The sequence below is a fragment of the Battus philenor genome, unplaced genomic scaffold, assembly GCF_028537555.1.
Source record: "Battus philenor isolate CCGP_79_NKW_IND1 unplaced genomic scaffold, ilBatPhil1.0.hap1 SCAF_4, whole genome shotgun sequence".
Classification (NCBI taxonomy): domain Eukaryota; kingdom Metazoa; phylum Arthropoda; class Insecta; order Lepidoptera; family Papilionidae; genus Battus; species Battus philenor.
In genome coordinates, this window is record NW_027181704.1 from 7,154,261 (window position 1) to 7,172,407 (window position 18,147).

Consider the following 18,147-nt stretch of genomic DNA (forward strand, 5'->3'; position numbering starts at 1 on the left):
TTATTAATATATTACTAGGAAAAATAAGTGGATTTAGTCAAAATATTTGTCATACATATGTTAAATAACAAAACGTATATATAACTCCACAATGACTGTTTATAAAATATTGCAAACTATTTCCAACACAAAATTTCTAAATCGAGTATACATTAGAGTTGTTCCTACTAACACAAAGTTTATTAACCATTTGAAAGGTTTTCACTCCAGTTCCAAATTATGCGTGAAAATGTATGTTGAAAATGAAAATAAATATGCTTATAGCATAATGGAAAACAATGGATATGTTAAAAAGCTTGATATTGGGAAAGAAAAAAATATTTTACCTAAACATTCTCTACAATATTTATTATCTGAAAATTGGTCATTGAAAACACCAAAAGAAATTTTTGAAACTTTTTCAATTCTAGGTACATTGTGTTCTGAACAAAAGCTTTGTATATCTGATAAAATGTTTGATGATTTTATAGATATTTTAACAGATAATTTAACAAATGGCAGTGATTCTGAATTACAGTCTATATTTTATTCTTTATTAAATTGGCCAGAAGTGAAATCTATTACAACCAGAAATTACATTGAAGTCTGGGTTGCTCTTGATGAAGAATGTTTAAGAAGAATTAAAGGCTGGTCTTTTGATGAGATGCTAAATTTTCTCTCATTATACTATATGCTTAATATTATCAGGGCCAGTGATTTTTCATTCAAATGTTTGTTAAAATTATCTGCAAAAGCTAAGCATTTAACTCCTTCACAGCTAGTTAGAACAATGTTCTTTATTGGTGTTCGAAGAAATTCCCCAGAAGACATTCACAATTTAGAAGTACAAATCAACAACTGTTTCAATCAATTCACTATTGATGAGCTTGCCATAATATCCATGGGCTTTTTCAAGAGCAAGACTCCCATAAGAAATATAGCAATGGTTGAGAATATAATAAACAAAATTCATGAAAACAGTACAACCATTCATGAAATTTCTCTCGCAGCTTTATTGAAAGTGGTCCGTTATTCTATGAAATACACTAAAGATGATAAAGTGTATATATTGTTGGATAGATTATTAAATGAAGTACCTAGGTTGTCAGTGTTATGTAATGTTCACATAGCCTTGTTGGCATCATCCACTTTAACATTTCATGAAGGCTGCCTTAATGCAATTGCTAATAAAGTTAATGCATCTCTGTCACAAAGCAGAATAAAAGATCTGGAAAGACTTGCTTTAACTTTTGCTACCTTTAACTATAAACCACCATGTAAAGATATTTTTCTTAATATGGTTAATGAATTGAAAAAACCTGAAAGAGAAAATGAATGCAGTTTGCATGGGAGAGCATTTGCCTGTTGCATAGCCTATTTAACTTTATTAGATATATATGACAAAGACTTAATAAAAATTGTGTTTAATCCTGTGTTTTTAGAAAAAACATACGGTAAATATTGTGTTGCATATGGAAGAGAAATATTAACTTTAAATAATAGAGTGAAAATATTTTGTAAAGATAACAACATTAATCTACTTACTGAAAAACAAACAGTTTTGATGACTAAAAAATACACAGATTATGTGCCTAATGAAAATTATAAGAAACAATACAATTTTTCCGAGAAAATTTTGTTAGATGTCTTAAATATTTTAAAAGAATCTCGAGGTAATGAGTATGTAGCAGCTGGTCATATTTTATCGCATCATCAAAGAGGAGGTAACTCTTTTATTATACAATAAGTATATGATTATATATGCATTTTCATAAAAACAACTTTTGTTTTGCAGATATTATTTTATGCAATGATGAAAAGGGTTCCGCAATTCCTGTACAAAGTGTATTCAATAAAAGATGTTTTGGCTTGTTGTGGACTCCTCCAGATGATTACAAATGGATAGTCTTAATAATTGGAGGACGAAATGCTTTAATACATAATACAAATTTACCAAGTGGACCATTCAGTAGCAAAATTAATGAGCTCAAAGCTTTAGGATTCTATCCTGGATTGGTAAATAATTTCTGTAAAATTAATACATGTTTACTTTACACACTTTAATTATTAAGTTTGGATTACATTTTTCAGGTGACTTGGGAAGATCTATCTAAGTGTGAAACAAAAGAGGCCAAATTGAAATATATTAACAATTTAATTTATCAAACCATCACTAAAAATTAAATTATTATTATTACCTATATTTATTAAAACTTGTTATCATATTAATGTTTTTTTTAATTAATATTTTTATAATTGGTTATAAATTTAAATAGATTAGCATTTATTTAGAAATAATAGCAGCCAATATATATAATAGCTGTAATTAAACTTGTGAGAACTGCGGGAAAATTGCCGTGGATGATAAATTAAAAAAATTATATGAAACAGTACATTATACAAAGCAGGTTTTTTAAAATATCCACATGACGCTAGATGGTATTTTGAAAGATAAACGATTCTTCAATCCTTGAAAAGATAGTTAACACAATTTTTCGTACAAAAAGATAAGCGATTTAAGGACTTACATTTATTACAAATTCTTAATAATTACAATTTTGAAATCGAAAAGTGGTTGTCAGAGTGAAACTTTTTTAGCAAGTGTTATTACTTAGTTGGCTAGTGGTTGAGAATTGTTATCAATTTTCTTAAATACGCAAAAATAAAAGAATAATTAGTAGTCATATTTTTGATTCAAAGATAAATCTATTTTATAGGTCAAACAGCCAATGCAAAATATGGTAGATAATTAGTATACTTGGTGTTAAACAAAAATAACATGCTATCATATTTTGCGCTGGTTTTCATGACTCCTTGATAGCTAGGAGGGCCTGATGGTGGACTAAAGGAAATTTTACTTTCCCTACTCCCTAACATCACGAGTGTTATCTGGAGCAGAGAATGATCACGTGGAAACAAAAAAAATAGCCGCGCACGTTGTACGTGAATGGTTGTGACCAAATTGTCCAGTAAAAACGTAGGGTCCTAATTTATTACAAAAAACGTAACAAAGAATTTTTAAAATGCAGAGGGAAATTTTACGTAAGCATTATATTGATTTAGCGTAGATAAAAATGCAATCCGAATAGAAAAAAATGACTTTTATTTTAAAAGTAACTCCAAGATTTTACAGCTACGGGTAAATTGAGGTGTTGTATCAAGTAGAACAGTAAGCAAATGAAGGTAAGATCGGTGGGTCAATAAATGTTGTGCAAGTGAATAAAATCCGAAAAAAAATTAAAGTTGCAATATTGTGATGCAATAATTGTAACGTTTTTTTTATAGGTGTATTATTTCATTATTGTTATTGGTATACCATTTCAATATGTTGCCATAATTTGAAAAAGTTCTTATTTATCTGTTAAAATAGTTGTCTCTATGATTTTCGCGCCCGCCCGGCGTCAGATAACTCATTCAGTTGTGAACTGTCGTCTTAAAATTTCTCAATCGCTTTTTAAACTTTGTAATAATCGTTTAATATGAAAAGTAGTTAATTTTCAAACAAAATTCGACGTTAAGGCATTGTTAGACTTCAGACCAATTCATAAAATGTCTAACACAGAAGAGGCCATGGAAGCTGCAGATGTCGGGGAGAACTCTGTATGTGCAAATTTGAACCATTTTTGTCGTAACACTCGCAAAAACAAGCTACTTTAGATTAAAAGAACTTTGATTTCAGAATGGGTCGTCTAGTGATACGACTTCATCGAGAGGTAAAGAAGGCGACTTTGAAAGTAAAATTGAAACTGATCGTTCCAAGAGATTCGAGTTTTTATTAAAACAAACCGAGATTTTTTCACACTTCATGACTAATACACCTAAGTCTGGAAGTAGCCCACCTAAGCCGAAAGCTGGTAGGCCAAAAAAAATCAAAGAACCTGATTTACCTGGTTCTGCTGGAGAGTTAGTAAACATTATGAATACTTTTTTTGTTAAATGGAATAAAAAGTTTTATTGTTATATTACTTTTAGTCTTATAGAAGTTAATGCTCATAAAGTAATCTCAAAGACCATTGTCATTCAAAATTGATCTAAAACTGCAAAATAAATGACACAAGTTTCATAAAGGAGCAGGATTAATTGTTGGATTAACAGTAATACAAACAGTGAATGGTTCATTAAACTTTTTTGTCCCAACTGATTCTTTCAAATATGCTAAGGAATTTTTTTTTATTTTTAGAATGTCAATTGTTGTTCTTTGTTAATTTACATTTTAGTAAATTGAAAAAAAAATTAATATACTTTTCGTCAAAGAAAATAAAACAATATAAACAACTAAAAAACTTTGCAATGTAAATATTAGACATTTAATGCAATGTTAACATTAGTATAATAATTTAAAATTAAAAATATCATTTAGTAAACAATAATAAAAATCTATAAAATTGTTATATACAGTCACCGTCACCGGAAAACAGAGCAAGAAGAAGATGAAGAACTTTTAGCAGAGACAAATACAAAACAAAAAACCATTTTTCGATTTGAATCATCACCACCTTATATTAAAAATGGAGAAATGCGTGATTACCAAGTGCGCGGTCTGAATTGGATGATTTCATTATATGAAAATGGTATTAATGGTATTCTGGCTGATGAAATGGGTCTTGGAAAGACTTTACAAACTATTTCACTCTTAGGTTACATGAAAAATTTTAAGTAAGTAATTATTTTGATAATTAAGGTTGAAGCAGTAGATATGATGTAACTGGTAAGTAATATTTTTAATTATTGCAGAAATGTTCCTGGACCACATATTGTTATAGTTCCAAAATCAACCTTAACAAACTGGATGAATGAGTTTAAGAAGTGGTGTCCATCACTAAGAGCTGTGTGTTTGATTGGTGATCAAGAGACAAGGGTAAATCTTTTTGATTTATTTAAATTCTTTTTTCATTATTAGATTTAGGAAAAAATTTAAATTCTCAACATGACATGCACAATGTGCATGTCTGTGTAAGCCATTGCCTTATTAGTGAGACTATGACTCTTAATTGTGGTGAGTTTTAGTGTAAGCATTGATCTATAATTGTTGCTATTTGTGTAATAAAATAGTTTAGCTGGAATACAGACAAAAAAATACAGAGGTCAAAAACTTTGCCTATAATCAATTAAAAAATTAAGCTATACATTCTTGCATAATCAATATGATTATTGCATTCTGTGCTTTTCTTTTTTACATTAATACATTTTTAAATGGAATAAAACTAATTTTTTACATTAATTGAACATTAAATTGAAATGTTCTTTATAAATAGAATGCAAATATTTAAGTATCAAAAATTCTAATTAAGTTAGTTTAAAACATAATAATTTAAGTTTAATGAAAATAGTAATTGCAATATTTAAAAAAAATATATATGTAGTATAGTAAACTGCTATATTAGATATTTAAAATTTTACACCTATATGAACTGCAGGAGAGAAGTTATTTTAAAACACTTATTGCATTCATTAGTAATATATTAACAAATTTAATTATATTCCACAGAACACATTCATTCGTGAAACACTTATGCCTGGCAATTGGGATGTTTGTATAACATCCTACGAAATGATAATTAGAGAAAAATCAGTCTTTAAAAAGTTTAATTGGAGATATATGGTGATTGATGAGGCTCATCGTATAAAAAATGAGAAATCAAAACTCTCCGAGCTCCTTCGAGAATTTAAGAGTATGAATAGATTGCTTCTGACTGGTACACCATTACAGAATAATCTTCATGAATTGTGGGCGTTACTTAATTTTCTTTTACCTGATGTGTTTAATAGTTCTGATGTAAGTACTATTTTTAAATATTTTAATTTAAAATACACACATATCTTTTTAATATATTATACATATTTATTTTTTAACAGAGGTATGTCTATGCAAGTGCAAAAAACATTATTGTTTCTTTGACATTCCGATTCCAATTTCTTGCACACTAATTCAATGAAGCTTCTTCTTCAGTGTTTTATACATAAGTATTTATGCTCTAGAGCAGAGTTTCTCAAACTTTTTTGTGTCGTAGACCTCTTGCTATGTTTTTCCGTGTTGGGTAGACCCCCTACTTACCTGATATTGATTTCCTGTAAATTTCTAACTGTAGTGAAGTTTAGTGTTAAAAACTTAAAGTAAAAACACACGTTAATTTATACAATTACTAATTGAATATAAATTAAAACTACTCAAAATAAAATTTTGTATCTGTTATGTAAAATATATGTAACATTAAATAAACATAAAATAAACTATAAATGAAATATATACTTCATAGGTACTTCTATAAATAATGTAAATGTATTGATATTATAAGATAGTATGATGTAAGTTAATAGGTACTATCAGTGTATGTGTTGAGATCCACTATGGTGGACCCCCAAATTTTTTTGCTGATGTTGACTCCTTGCAGGTTGTCATAGACCCCTAGGGGTCGATATAGACCACTTTGGGAATCACTGCTCTAGAACATAGAGGAGTTCTACCTAGAGTACTCAATGTTTTCATGAAGCTTTAGTGGGTTTGAAGTTATGAAAATTTTAATTTTTTATCTGTTACACTTTTTATCTAAAAATAAGTTGTAAATATTATTAATCCTCTTGTAAAGATATGTTAGTCCATAAAACATTGGGAACTTGTGCTGCAAAACAGTGTTTTCCAACCTGTAGAAGGCATGTTCTACCTTAGCATGGCTAACATTCTTATGTACCCTATGTGACATAAATAATTTTTTTTCTATTAAAGCAAAAGGTTTAACTCATGTTGAGTCCATTATAGAATTAACTCCATTAACAATTTAATTGCCTCCTTGAGGGGCATCGGCCACATATTGGGAAACACTGTTCTGGAAGTAGACAAAGCAACATGAAGTAATGTTTTTTTTTTAATATTTAGAGATAATTTGAACCCGTAATTCTAGGATAAGCCCTATCATGTATTCTCGACATTGTTTATGGAGGCTTCATAACATCCGAGGCAGAATGCGCACAATACTCTGCTGAGACTCTTATGGGAGAATATGTGTAACTCTTATATCTTATGTCTATATTATCTGTTTTCGACTTTATTGCATAGAAACTGACTTCTTTCAATGGTTTTTTAAGCAGTGATGATGTTAGAAATAGTGTGCAACTGTACCTACAATTACTAACAAGGGCACTTTCAGTTATCATTACAACTAACATTAAGTAGGCATTATCTTGAATGACAGTGATACTTCAAGTCCTGTTTGCCAGGGGCGGCTTAACCCATAGTTCAGGGTGTGCAAATCACAGGGGCGCTGCCGTCTCAGAGGGCGCCGCGGCGCTCCCTACAACGGCAATGTTAATAGTTATAGCGGGGGGGGGGGGGGGGCAGGGTTTCATTGCACACGGGCGCTACACGAGCTAGAACCGCCCCTGACGTTTGCCAATGTAATTTTTTTTCCAGGATTTTGACTCTTGGTTCAATACAAATGCAGCATTAGGGGACAATCAATTAGTTTCTCGTCTACATGCAGTGTTAAGGCCTTTCTTGTTGAGACGTCTAAAATCAGAAGTAGAAAAAAAACTCAAACCTAAGAAGGAGCTTAAAGTTTATGTAGGTTTAAGTAAAATGCAGAGAGAGTGGTATACTAAAGTACTAATGAAGGATATTGATGTGGGTAAGTAATAAATTGTTACGATGTTGTTAATAATAGCTGTGGCCATTCATAGATTACTAATTAGTGTGTAAATATTTGTTTGTTTTTTATCTATGACCCTGTTTTGAATGTAGTTCCTATCTCTAGCATTTTTAACCAAAAGTAAAAATGCATAGTACAGTAAACAATATTTTAATGACTTTAATTAAAATTAAAACCAAAATATAGTAAAATGATTATGGGTTCACATGGATGTTTTATTTAATTATGAAGTACTTCCTACACTGCTTCAGGTACACAGGAACAATAAAAAAGAGTTAGTCAATATCACATTTTAGGCAGATAATAAGTCACATCTTCTAAATGTTGCTTAAAACAAGATTAAGAAAAACATAATTCATATAAAATTAAATTTGTTTTATATAAATATTCATATATTAGTAATGATAACTTGCTTACAAACACACTTTTAATCTGTTCCAGTTAATGGTGCCGGAAAAGTGGAAAAGATGCGATTGCAAAATATTCTCATGCAGTTGCGGAAGTGTTGCAATCACCCATATCTATTTGATGGTGCTGAGCCAGGACCCCCATATACTACAGATGAACACCTGGTGTACAATTGTGGAAAGCTTGTTATTTTGGATAAACTGCTACCAAAACTTCGTGAACAGGGATCAAGAGTGCTCATATTCTCCCAAATGACAAGGATGTTGGACATACTGGAAGATTATTGTCTTTGGAGACAATACAAGGTGATAAAATAAGTTAATGTATTAAATCTATTAATAGTTAATTTAAACGGTGATATCGGTACAATAGTAGTATATGATGGATATTTAATTCTTTTTAGTTTATGTTGTACTATCTGTTCCCATCGGCTTAAAGATGTCTCCCCCATGAGCCCCCATTGTGGTATATATATATATAAATATATAAATATATATATATAAATATATAAATATATATATATAAATATATAAATATATATATATATATATATAAATATATATATTTATATATATATTTATACATATATGATTTCATATAGTGAAAAGTGAAAGCATCATTGTTCTCCAGGGTTTAACTAATTGCAGCCATTTAGTTACAAGGGTAAATCTTGTAAGCAAATGGTCCCTACTCATGGAGATGTGTCCAGGTGTAACTTTGAAAATTGTCATAAATTATTCCATTTATGTGCATGGGAGTACTCCACTATTAAAAAGTGCAAAATAACTGCTGATAAACAACTATACTAGTATATTAAGTAAGCAGGTTACCAAAAGGACTACTTTATATTATGAATCAAATTAAGATAGAAAAATTGTAGGTACCTTGTAAAAAATTTAATTTTGCACCAATTTGTTAGTGAGGTACACATTTGTACTTCAGTTTTTTTAAGTTTGTTTTAGATGTATTGAGGAATAGGTGTTTTATCATTTATTCTCCACAGTATTGCCGACTTGATGGTCAAACGCCTCATGAAGACAGAAACAGGCAAATAGAAGAGTATAATGCAGAAGGAAGTGAGAAGTTTGTGTTCATGTTATCAACAAGAGCTGGTGGTTTAGGTATCAACTTAACATCAGCCGATGTGGTGATTATTTATGATTCAGATTGGAATCCACAAATGGACTTACAGGCCATGGACAGAGCTCATCGTATTGGACAAATGAAACAGGTAAAAATTTTTTTTAGGTATAATGTTTGAATGTTTTTTATTTTAAAATTACATAGAAAACAAACAAAAGTTTGGTATCATTTAACATAAGCTATTTAAAGTTAAAGTTTTTGTTATTTATGTTGGTATGGAAGTTTTTAAACTGTAGCCAGTTAAAAAAAATTATTAATATGCAAGAAAACTGAAAAACCACTAGCATTTCTCTGCCTGTTGATTTAAAGAAGTTCGTGAATCACTTCCTTGCAGCTGGTTTCTTCTTCAGCAGGACAATTCATCAGTTCACGTTTGTTGTTGTAAAATGTTTTGTACTCATTATAACAATATTCAGTGTCAACTTTCGTATCTGTTAATCATATGAAAATAATAACATTTTTTTCTGTTTATTATAAGGTTCGCGTCTTCCGACTAATCACAGATAATACTGTAGAAGAGAAAATTGTAGAAAGAGCAGAAGTTAAATTACGTTTAGACAAGTTAGTCATACAGTCAGGACGTCTCGTGGACACTAAGAATCAGTTGAATAAAGACGAAATGCTGAACATGATTAGACATGGCGCAAACCATGTTTTTTCATCTAAGGACTCTGAGATTACAGATGAAGATATTGACACTATATTGGCTAAAGGTGAAACCAAGGTAAAACAAAAAGAAAGATATTACAATTTATGTGTAATTTTTATGTAACAGTTTCATAAAACTAAAAAAAATTTGATCAGAACTTGGTTCAAAGATGTATGCATATTTATCAAGTTATATTTTGTGAAATAACGGAAGCAGCTCTGATATTATAAATTTAAAATAGAAGTATTTTCTAAATCTTAACTTAATAGCTAGTACACGGACAAGCTCTTTAAGTATATTGTTTTATTCTTAGAAGCAGGTATAATTATCTTCTTTCCCTGGTTTGGGAACTGCTTTTCAAACATGCTTTCGATAATATTTCTGAATGTCTGAAACTAGGTTTGTTAACGCATTTTACATGGGTTTATTTTACATTGTACATGTCAAAAAGCTTACATTTCATTTAAAAACAGCAATGGTTAAGTTTTTGGTCGGATCTTCTTAGCAGAAGATTCCGCAGCAGTATTCCGAGACTGTGGTAGCTTACTACTCATACTATTAAGCAGTAAACATTTTCAAATGTGCATGTAAGTGCCTATTATGAATTTTGAATATGACATCCATCCGATTTCTGATGCTTTTCCGAATTTTGACCTGTAATAAGAACAAAGTCTAAAATTGTCTTTACGCTGTTTGAATTATGGTGTTTTGCATGCGAAATATCTGGATAGATAGGCAGCTGGCCGTCAATAGTATCTACGACGCGATTTAATTTATTTAATCTAATTTATTTTCATTTTATTAAATGAATTTAATTTAATTTTTAACAATTTAATTTATTTTCACAGATCTAAATTTGGATTCCGAAGTAATGAAATATTGAATTAATAAAATTAATATTAACATGTGAATGTTAGTAAAAAGTAATTTAAACGTTGTTTATTTAGAATACATGTGTAAAGTATACTTTTACAGACTGAAGAACTAAAACAAAAGTTGGAGAGTCTCGGAGAGTCGTCACTGCGTGCATTCTCCATGGATACGCCGGGTGCTACAACAGATTCAGTGTATCAGTTTGAAGGTACAAATCGTGAACATTCCGTGTGGAACTGCTCGGTTATCATATTTAAAACATTATTACCATAACTAAAATGTATACAACCTTCTAGAACTTCCTACTATCCCTGTTCTTTTCAGCCGATAGACGCCCACTTTTAGGCATAGGTCTCCCTCATAGATTGCCATGATGATCGATCTTCCGCTCTCTACATCTATCAATTCGACCTTTCACTGTGTCGTTCACCTCATAGTTGCCACTCGAGAACCTACCACTTCAGACATACAATTCTTTAAACCACGTCGGTAATGTTGGCTCTTTTGTGGATCTTCTCATGTCTGATTCAATCTCGCAGCGAAGCTTCGAGCATAGTCTTCGCCATTGCTGTCTCGGTGACCTTGCGCCTTATAAGGCTTATCGTAAGCGACCACATCGTGGATCCGAATTTCATCACCGGCAACACACTGGTCAAAGACCTTCGGCTTCACTTATTGCGGTATTTTGGTCAGGAAGATGTTTTTGACTTCTCTTAACGCCGAGTTGGATCGACGTGTGACCTTTTTCTGTTGGATAAACCAAGTTGGACGGTTTGTCTCAGGTGTATATAATCGTCTACAACTTCGAGCGTAGCACTTCCGACATCTACTTGAGTAGGAACGACATAGACATTAAAAATAACTTCATCTTGTCCATTTGAAGGCCTACTTGTCCAGTGGCTTTTGTTGAGATCACAAGGCACTCATTAAATAAATAAATTTTAATTATGCAGAAACAGATAAGCTGGTAATGGCATAGAAAGAAGGATTAGTTAAATTCACAAACGAGAATATTTGGCTTTCGTTAATTTTTCTTAATTATGAAATTGTTTTTTGTTCTTTAAAGGCATTCACAGAATCACAGGGTTGCTTGAGCTCAAGCATAGCTCAGTGTAACTAATAAGAGGGCTTCCATGTGGCTACATGGAATATGATTTTATTTTTATTACTAAATTGTGGTTTCATGTTGTGTGTTAGTGAATTGTCTACCAAGGGTGTTTATAACATTGCAAGTAATTTATGATCATGTTAAATCAACATAGGTGAAGACTACAGGGAGAAACAGAAAATAATACCAATCGGTAGCTGGATAGAACCTCCCAAAAGAGAACGTAAGGCTAACTATGCAGTGGATGCCTACTTCAGAGAGGCACTGCGTGTCTCCGAACCGAAGGCGCCCAAGGTACAGGTAAATAAGTGTAAAGAGCTAAGGGGATTCATGGAACTGCATATTTCGTCGTATATTATATATCTATATGTCATTTATAAACTCAATATATTAAATTTATTAGCTCTTTATACTATACTTTATTTATTTGTTTAATATTATTTATGTTTTCATTTTAATTAGTGTACTTAGTTTTTTCATGTGCAACAAATATGTAATTATTAAGCTTGTATGTGTTGTACATTTTTTTAGTAACATTTTTTAATGATTTTTAAAATCCTGATGTTGCCAATTGCTTAACTGAATGTTTAAGCTGTTTGTTCTACATAATATGTATCCATCTATGTTTCTTTAATAATTATTTAATACATATTTATTATAATTTATTTTAAACATTAAATATATACTTTACTGTTTATATGCTATAAGAATTGGAGAATTGTATATAACGCTTTTTCATCTATGTACTGCATAATATAAGAATTATTGTATTGCATGACATTATTCGTAGTTAAAGGTCATCAGTTGGAACAAACGTATCATTTGACATTGATTTATTATGCACAGGCTCCTCGACCCCCGAAACAACCGATAGTTCAAGACTTCCAGTTCTTCCCACCGCGGCTTTTCGAGTTGTTAGATCAGGAAATTTATCACTATAGAAAAACTTTGGGGTAAGTGAAAATTTATTCAGGCAGTATTACTTAAGAAACAAGCTCGTTTGTGGGGTTCATGTTTCGGGGAAAATGTTTGTGTGTGTAGTAATGTATATATGTATAGTAATGTATTTATTTTTATGTATGTACAACCGAAACTGCCTTCTTCATCTCATCTCCACCCAAAGGTTGTCCGGTAGAGATCGCCTCGAGCAATAAGATCGCCTCTTGTAAAGTCGCATAAAAAAATAAAAAGAAACACTTCATACTCTGTATGAAATTATCATCTATGATTATTAATAAATAAATTAAAAGGTCATTATTCGCAGGGTATATGTTACATAAGTATACCGCGTATACAGTAACTGTAAATACGGAATGGTAATTTATATGGGATTATAGGGGATATGTTCCTAGGTGGCAGAATAAGATAAAACAAATATATATAACAAAAACAATTTAACTGAACTTTTTGATTAATTATTTTAAGGCTTAAACAATGATTAAAAGATTTTTTAATTTTCTCTTGCTTGGCAGTTTTTTAAAGCTTTTTCTATTCAGATTGATACGCAGCAGTCGCATTAGCTATTTGCCTCTTAAAAATTAGACTTCGTTTCATAGACGGGACAATGTTCATAAAGAAATAGCAAAGCTCATTTGCCGATTTTAACCATTCACTAAGATTTTTCAAATTACATATCACGTTTCCAGTGCTTGTTAAAGCCTTTTTGCCACAGAACGGAGAAGCAACATTTAAAAATTTACTATATTCATTGAGTAATAATGTTGCTTCATTCTATTTGTTTACATTCTTTAAAACACTGATCGCGGCGAAGGCGGCTTATTCAAAGGCCTCGGCGATATTACTTAACGACGTACTTTAGGCAAAGTTGTAATAAGATGTATATTACGTTTTTTAATAGCTCATTTGATGGTATTTACAAAGGATATTGGGATGGGATATTTATTGGAGTCCTTTTATTATTATGTATGTACTTATCAGATCCGCGAATGAAGAAATTTTTAGACGTAAGTATAGGAATAGGGTCGCATTTTTTTAACCTGCGTATAGAGAAAACGCTAATGAAATAAGCGCGAATAAGAAGATTTTACTGCGCAGAAAAACTAGCAAGGAAAAGCCTTAATGATAGATTAGAGTGGTTTAAAAGGATAAATATGAAAAATTAATTTCTAAGCAACTTTATTACTTTAACAGATATAAAGTTCCTCGAAATCCTGAACTGGGACCAGATGCTGCGAAAATACAAAGGGAGGAGCAGCGCAAGATTGATGACGCCGAGGCCTTAACAGAGGAGGAAGTTCAAGAAAAAGAACAGCTTTTAACTCAAGGTCTGTAATAATTCAGCTAAGAGGCATGAACATAATTTTTATAATTCATACGAAACTTAACAGATATTCTCATGCATATTTACTTTGTGGTTATCAAAACATCTGTTTGCGAATGGACGATTGAGACAGATATTTGCTTGTAGGGACTCTGAAAAAAGATATATTTGTTAATTTATCTATTATATCCATCATATTTTATAAAAGCCGCCTCTATAATTTATTCGTAAATAAATAATGTTAGGTAAAAATATGCATCCAAATGTTCGATCTCATGTTTATGACATCAAAAGTGCATTACATGTTAACAAAGTAACATGAAGACATTTTGGTCTATGTTGATTGATGTAGGGACGCAACAAAGGACGTCCACAAGGTGGACAAATAACCTTGTTAAAGTCATCACAAGATATTGAATGCAGGTCACTACCAACTACTACTTAAGGAAATGTATGGAGAGGGGAAGTGGAAAGGTCCTGCAGTGAATGTCTTATGCCTGAAATTATTATGATGATTGAGGTACATAAGTAAATTTAATTAATTGTGAATGAAAATTCTGTTTTCCAGGTTTTACAAATTGGACCAAAAGAGATTTCAATCAGTTTATAAAAGCTAATGAAAAATATGGAAGAGATGACATTGAAAATATTGCTAAAGATGTTGAAGGGAAAACACCTGAAGAGGTAATAAAAATAAGTCAACCATAAATAATAACTTAAATTCGTCAGATTTAACATAATCTTACTGGAAAATTGTTTTAAGGTCATGGAGTACTCTGCAGTGTTTTGGGAGAGATGTCATGAATTGCAAGACATTGACAGAATAATGGGGCAAATAGAGAGAGGAGAAGCGAAGATACAGAGAAGAGCCTCTATTAAGAAAGCTTTGGATGCGAAAATGGCACGTTACAGGGCACCGTTCCATCAGTTGAGAATCTCATATGGCACTAACAAGGGTAAAAACTATGTGGAAGAAGAAGATAGGTAAGACATTTTTTTTCTTGTGTACACTTCAATCAGTTTTTGTGTGATGTTTATTGTGTGATATATGAAAATATTTATTACATTAATAGATAGTTGACACAGTTTTTTTGATTTGTGATATGTACTTGTTACATTGAAGATTTAGGTCCCAAAGTAGGTTATTTCGTAATGAGAAAGTTGCAAACTGGAACCATATTAATTGTAATTGATCATTTCATCAGCAGAGTTATTTTTTATACTTCTCTGATCTGTGCAATTGATAGATTCGTAGCTTTTAGTTGTTTTCCTAGGTTAGTTTTTCATAGTATATAAAATACTTTTTGTATTAAGAAAACTGTTTTTATAGCCACTTTTTAAGTTTCTTGCGATTTTTTTATGGTTCCTGTTCACCACACAAAACAGATTTGAGTATAGTTTATTATTTTTATAGCAATGGTAGTGCTCTTTTCAGATTTCCACAATGGCAATAGATATATTTTATTATCAAATAACATATAAATTTATTTAATCATAGGGCATGGTACTATCATGTACTCTAATTCACATGTAGTTTAAAAACAACGGGTTTAGCTAAAGTTTAGTAGAAATGACAAAATAAAGAATCTTGGACAATAGTGTAATAATCAATTTTATTTTATGAACTATACATGCATGTCATTGATTTTTTTTACAAAGATGTGTTGTTTTTCGACTGCAAATGAGTTAACAAAATAATTTATCATCAATTAATTTTACATCAAACTACCATGAAGAAGCTAAATATGATTTCACTTCATATCCTTTGGCGAATAGACCACAAAACTAATAGGTTGTAATGAGGTACATTGCCAGTGTATGTATTTATTGGTGTATGTTATAAATTTCAACTAACATTACATTAGTAATTATACTAACTGACAATAAGTTCAACACAAGGCATTTAAGTGAGGAGTTAAGTTTTAAATTATTTTGGATAACGAATACAACCCCCAATGGCTTTATGATTCTTAGACATGGTCATTCACAAACGGACTTATAACAAGGCTGGAGGCTATGCTCGGATTTTAGCTACGAAATCGAGATCTGCAGAACTAAGTTCGCCTCAAGTACCAGTGGGGGGGACGCATTACTCGGGCAACCGATGGCCGTTGGTCCGAAAGGTTCTCGAGAGATGACCACGAGACGGAAGACGTGGCATAGGTAGCCTCCCATTCGGATCGATTGACGACATAGTTACGGTCGCGGAAAGTCACTGGAAAGTGACGATTTTTATAGGAGGATTAGGCCACAGCCCCTAAAATCGCCCATCAGTTAACATGATGATTTTGATGAATAAATAAAGATTTTTTTTGAAAATCGATGTTTATTTTGTAATTTTTAAAATTTCGATTATTTTTATCACTCAGGTTTTTGGTGTGTATGTTGCACAAGCTGGGCTTCGACAAGGAGAACGTGTATGAAGAGCTGCGGGCGGCTGTTCACGCGGCTCCACAATTCCGTTTCGACTGGTTTCTTAAGTCGAGAACAGCTGTCGAATTACAGCGCAGGTCATAAAACTATCTATAGAATATACATACTAGTTAGGCATTGTAACTATACTTTATTAGCCAGATATTTTTATTATATAGATCATCACTTTCACTTTCACATCACATCTTTCACTTTTGTAAAAAAAGTAAAATTGATAGTTTAGAAAGAAAGGATCTGTTTACATGCAGTCACATTCAATATTCAATATACACTCATATATGTATATATTTCGTTGTCCCGGGGGATGTTTAGTCATCAATTAATCAAAGCAAAATTACATCATAAAAAGTCACAGGGTGAATTGAAATAATGATGGCATTGGAGTAACTAGTTCTTAGACATGATACTTGTTATCAATAATACATGTATTGATAAACTAAAACTCCCAAGTTAATTAACTTTTTATTTTTTAGTTTATTTGGAGAATTTATGTTAGGTAATTAGTCCAAGTTATTACTGATAATATTTTTTGACATTGAAGACTTAATTTTTGTACAAAATTTAGGTAAAAATCTGGTGCCATCTTCAGTCATAAAAAACTCATTTCTAAAATATGTTTCAGATGTAACACTCTTATTACTTTAATTGAGCGAGAAAATCAAGAATTAGAGGAGAAAGAAAGAGCGGAGAAAAAGAAAAAGAGTGGAAATGCAAATCAAAACACTCCAAGTGGTAATGTGACTGGAAAAGGTGCCAATGCTGGTAAGCGAAAGGCTGACAATACACCCGATGCCGCACAAAAAACTAAGAAAAAGAAAAAATGAGAATTAAAGAAACCGACGATTAGATGACAATGCCGCATGAACAATACGATAATAGAATTAGTTGATTACATAATTATATTTATAAACTCACCTCAGTTTTATACCTTTAGAAAGTGTTTGTGTATTTGATTTTTTTTTGGTATTGTCAGAACATTCCTGCTAGTTTCATATTTTCTTTAATGTTAAAATATTATTTTCAGTATTTGATTTCAAGTTGACATTGTTAAGTATATTTTCGATCAGTTTAGGAAACGCTACTCCGCCCGAACATTTGTATCAGAATTGTATCCTTAAGTTGATTTGTGAAATCTTTTAAATTAAAGGATATTGCCACAATGACTTTGTTTTATTACGAATTTATTTTATAATTAATAATTATTCATTACCAATTCAAATTACTTTACTGGTATAGATAATATATATTTATTGTTGGTTGTGAAGTTGTTAGGTCAATGTGTGCGTCCACACTGAAAGCGCGGTGACTGGAGCCTAGGCGGGCGCGGCGAGCGGGGGCGTGCGGTGGCCACAGTAAAGGCGCGAGCTCTTGTAGCGGTTTGACGTACATCAGGTGTTGTAAACTATTATGGACGAGGATTTGCTATTTTTACTAGACAGTCCGATTCTGAGATGGGAGGTATTGAACACTAGAGATGGTGTGCACGAAATAAATAAAAAAAGAGCAATAACTGGTGAATTTGTTAACTTATATGAAGAATTGAGATTATACCCTACAAAATTCTTTCAGTATACTCGAATGGCCGTGTCAACTTTTGACTACATACGAGGGTCAAACTGAAAGTTCTTAG

The 18,147-nt window shown here is 31.4% G+C and overlaps 2 protein-coding genes across 3 annotated transcripts; both read left to right on the plus strand.

Annotated features, from left to right (window-relative positions):
* On the plus strand, positions 1 to 2,164 carry LOC137928848 (FAST kinase domain-containing protein 5, mitochondrial-like). Its single transcript, XM_068771841.1, has 3 exons — positions 1 to 1,703; positions 1,775 to 1,995; positions 2,071 to 2,164. The coding sequence occupies exons 1-3, from the start codon at positions 92 to 94 to the stop codon at positions 2,161 to 2,163; spliced, it is 1,926 nt and encodes a 641-aa protein (XP_068627942.1). The 5' UTR covers positions 1 to 91; the 3' UTR covers position 2,164.
* Positions 2,165 to 3,381: 1,217 nt separating this feature from the next.
* Positions 3,382 to 17,677, plus strand: Iswi (Imitation SWI). 2 transcript variants are annotated; one of them, XM_068771543.1, is made up of 17 exons: positions 3,382 to 3,579; positions 3,659 to 3,882; positions 4,378 to 4,635; positions 4,714 to 4,837; positions 5,468 to 5,755; positions 7,388 to 7,601; positions 8,064 to 8,335; positions 9,034 to 9,261; positions 9,652 to 9,897; positions 10,798 to 10,903; positions 11,958 to 12,103; positions 12,650 to 12,756; positions 13,955 to 14,088; positions 14,653 to 14,768; positions 14,848 to 15,068; positions 16,454 to 16,594; positions 17,140 to 17,677. In XM_068771543.1, the coding sequence occupies exons 1-17, from the start codon at positions 3,529 to 3,531 to the stop codon at positions 17,339 to 17,341; spliced, it is 3,078 nt and encodes a 1,025-aa protein (XP_068627644.1). In that variant the 5' UTR covers positions 3,382 to 3,528; the 3' UTR covers positions 17,342 to 17,677. The 2 variants fall into 2 exon arrangements, with proteins under 2 accessions (XP_068627644.1, XP_068627645.1); XM_068771544.1 differs by having other exon boundaries at positions 11,958 to 12,097.
* The last annotated feature ends 470 nt before the right edge of the window (positions 17,678 to 18,147 follow it).

What these genes read in the sequence shown, in the direction of transcription:
- LOC137928848 (XM_068771841.1), top strand. Translation starts at nt 92, where the DNA reads ATGACTGTTTATAAAATATTGCAAACTATTTCCAACACAAAATTTCTA. An exon ending in ATCGCATCATCAAAGAGGAG is followed by an intron (nt 1,704 to 1,774) that starts GTAACTCTTTTA and finishes TTTGTTTTGCAG; the next exon opens with ATATTATTTTATGCAATGAT. An exon ending in TAGGATTCTATCCTGGATTG is followed by an intron (nt 1,996 to 2,070) that starts GTAAATAATTTC and finishes TACATTTTTCAG; the next exon opens with GTGACTTGGGAAGATCTATC.
- Iswi (XM_068771543.1), top strand. Translation starts at nt 3,529, where the DNA reads ATGTCTAACACAGAAGAGGCCATGGAAGCTGCAGATGTCGGGGAGAAC. An exon ending in GTATTGGACAAATGAAACAG is followed by an intron (nt 9,262 to 9,651) that starts GTAAAAATTTTT and finishes GTTTATTATAAG; the next exon opens with GTTCGCGTCTTCCGACTAAT. An exon ending in CGAAGGCGCCCAAGGTACAG is followed by an intron (nt 12,104 to 12,649) that starts GTAAATAAGTGT and finishes TATTATGCACAG; the next exon opens with GCTCCTCGACCCCCGAAACA.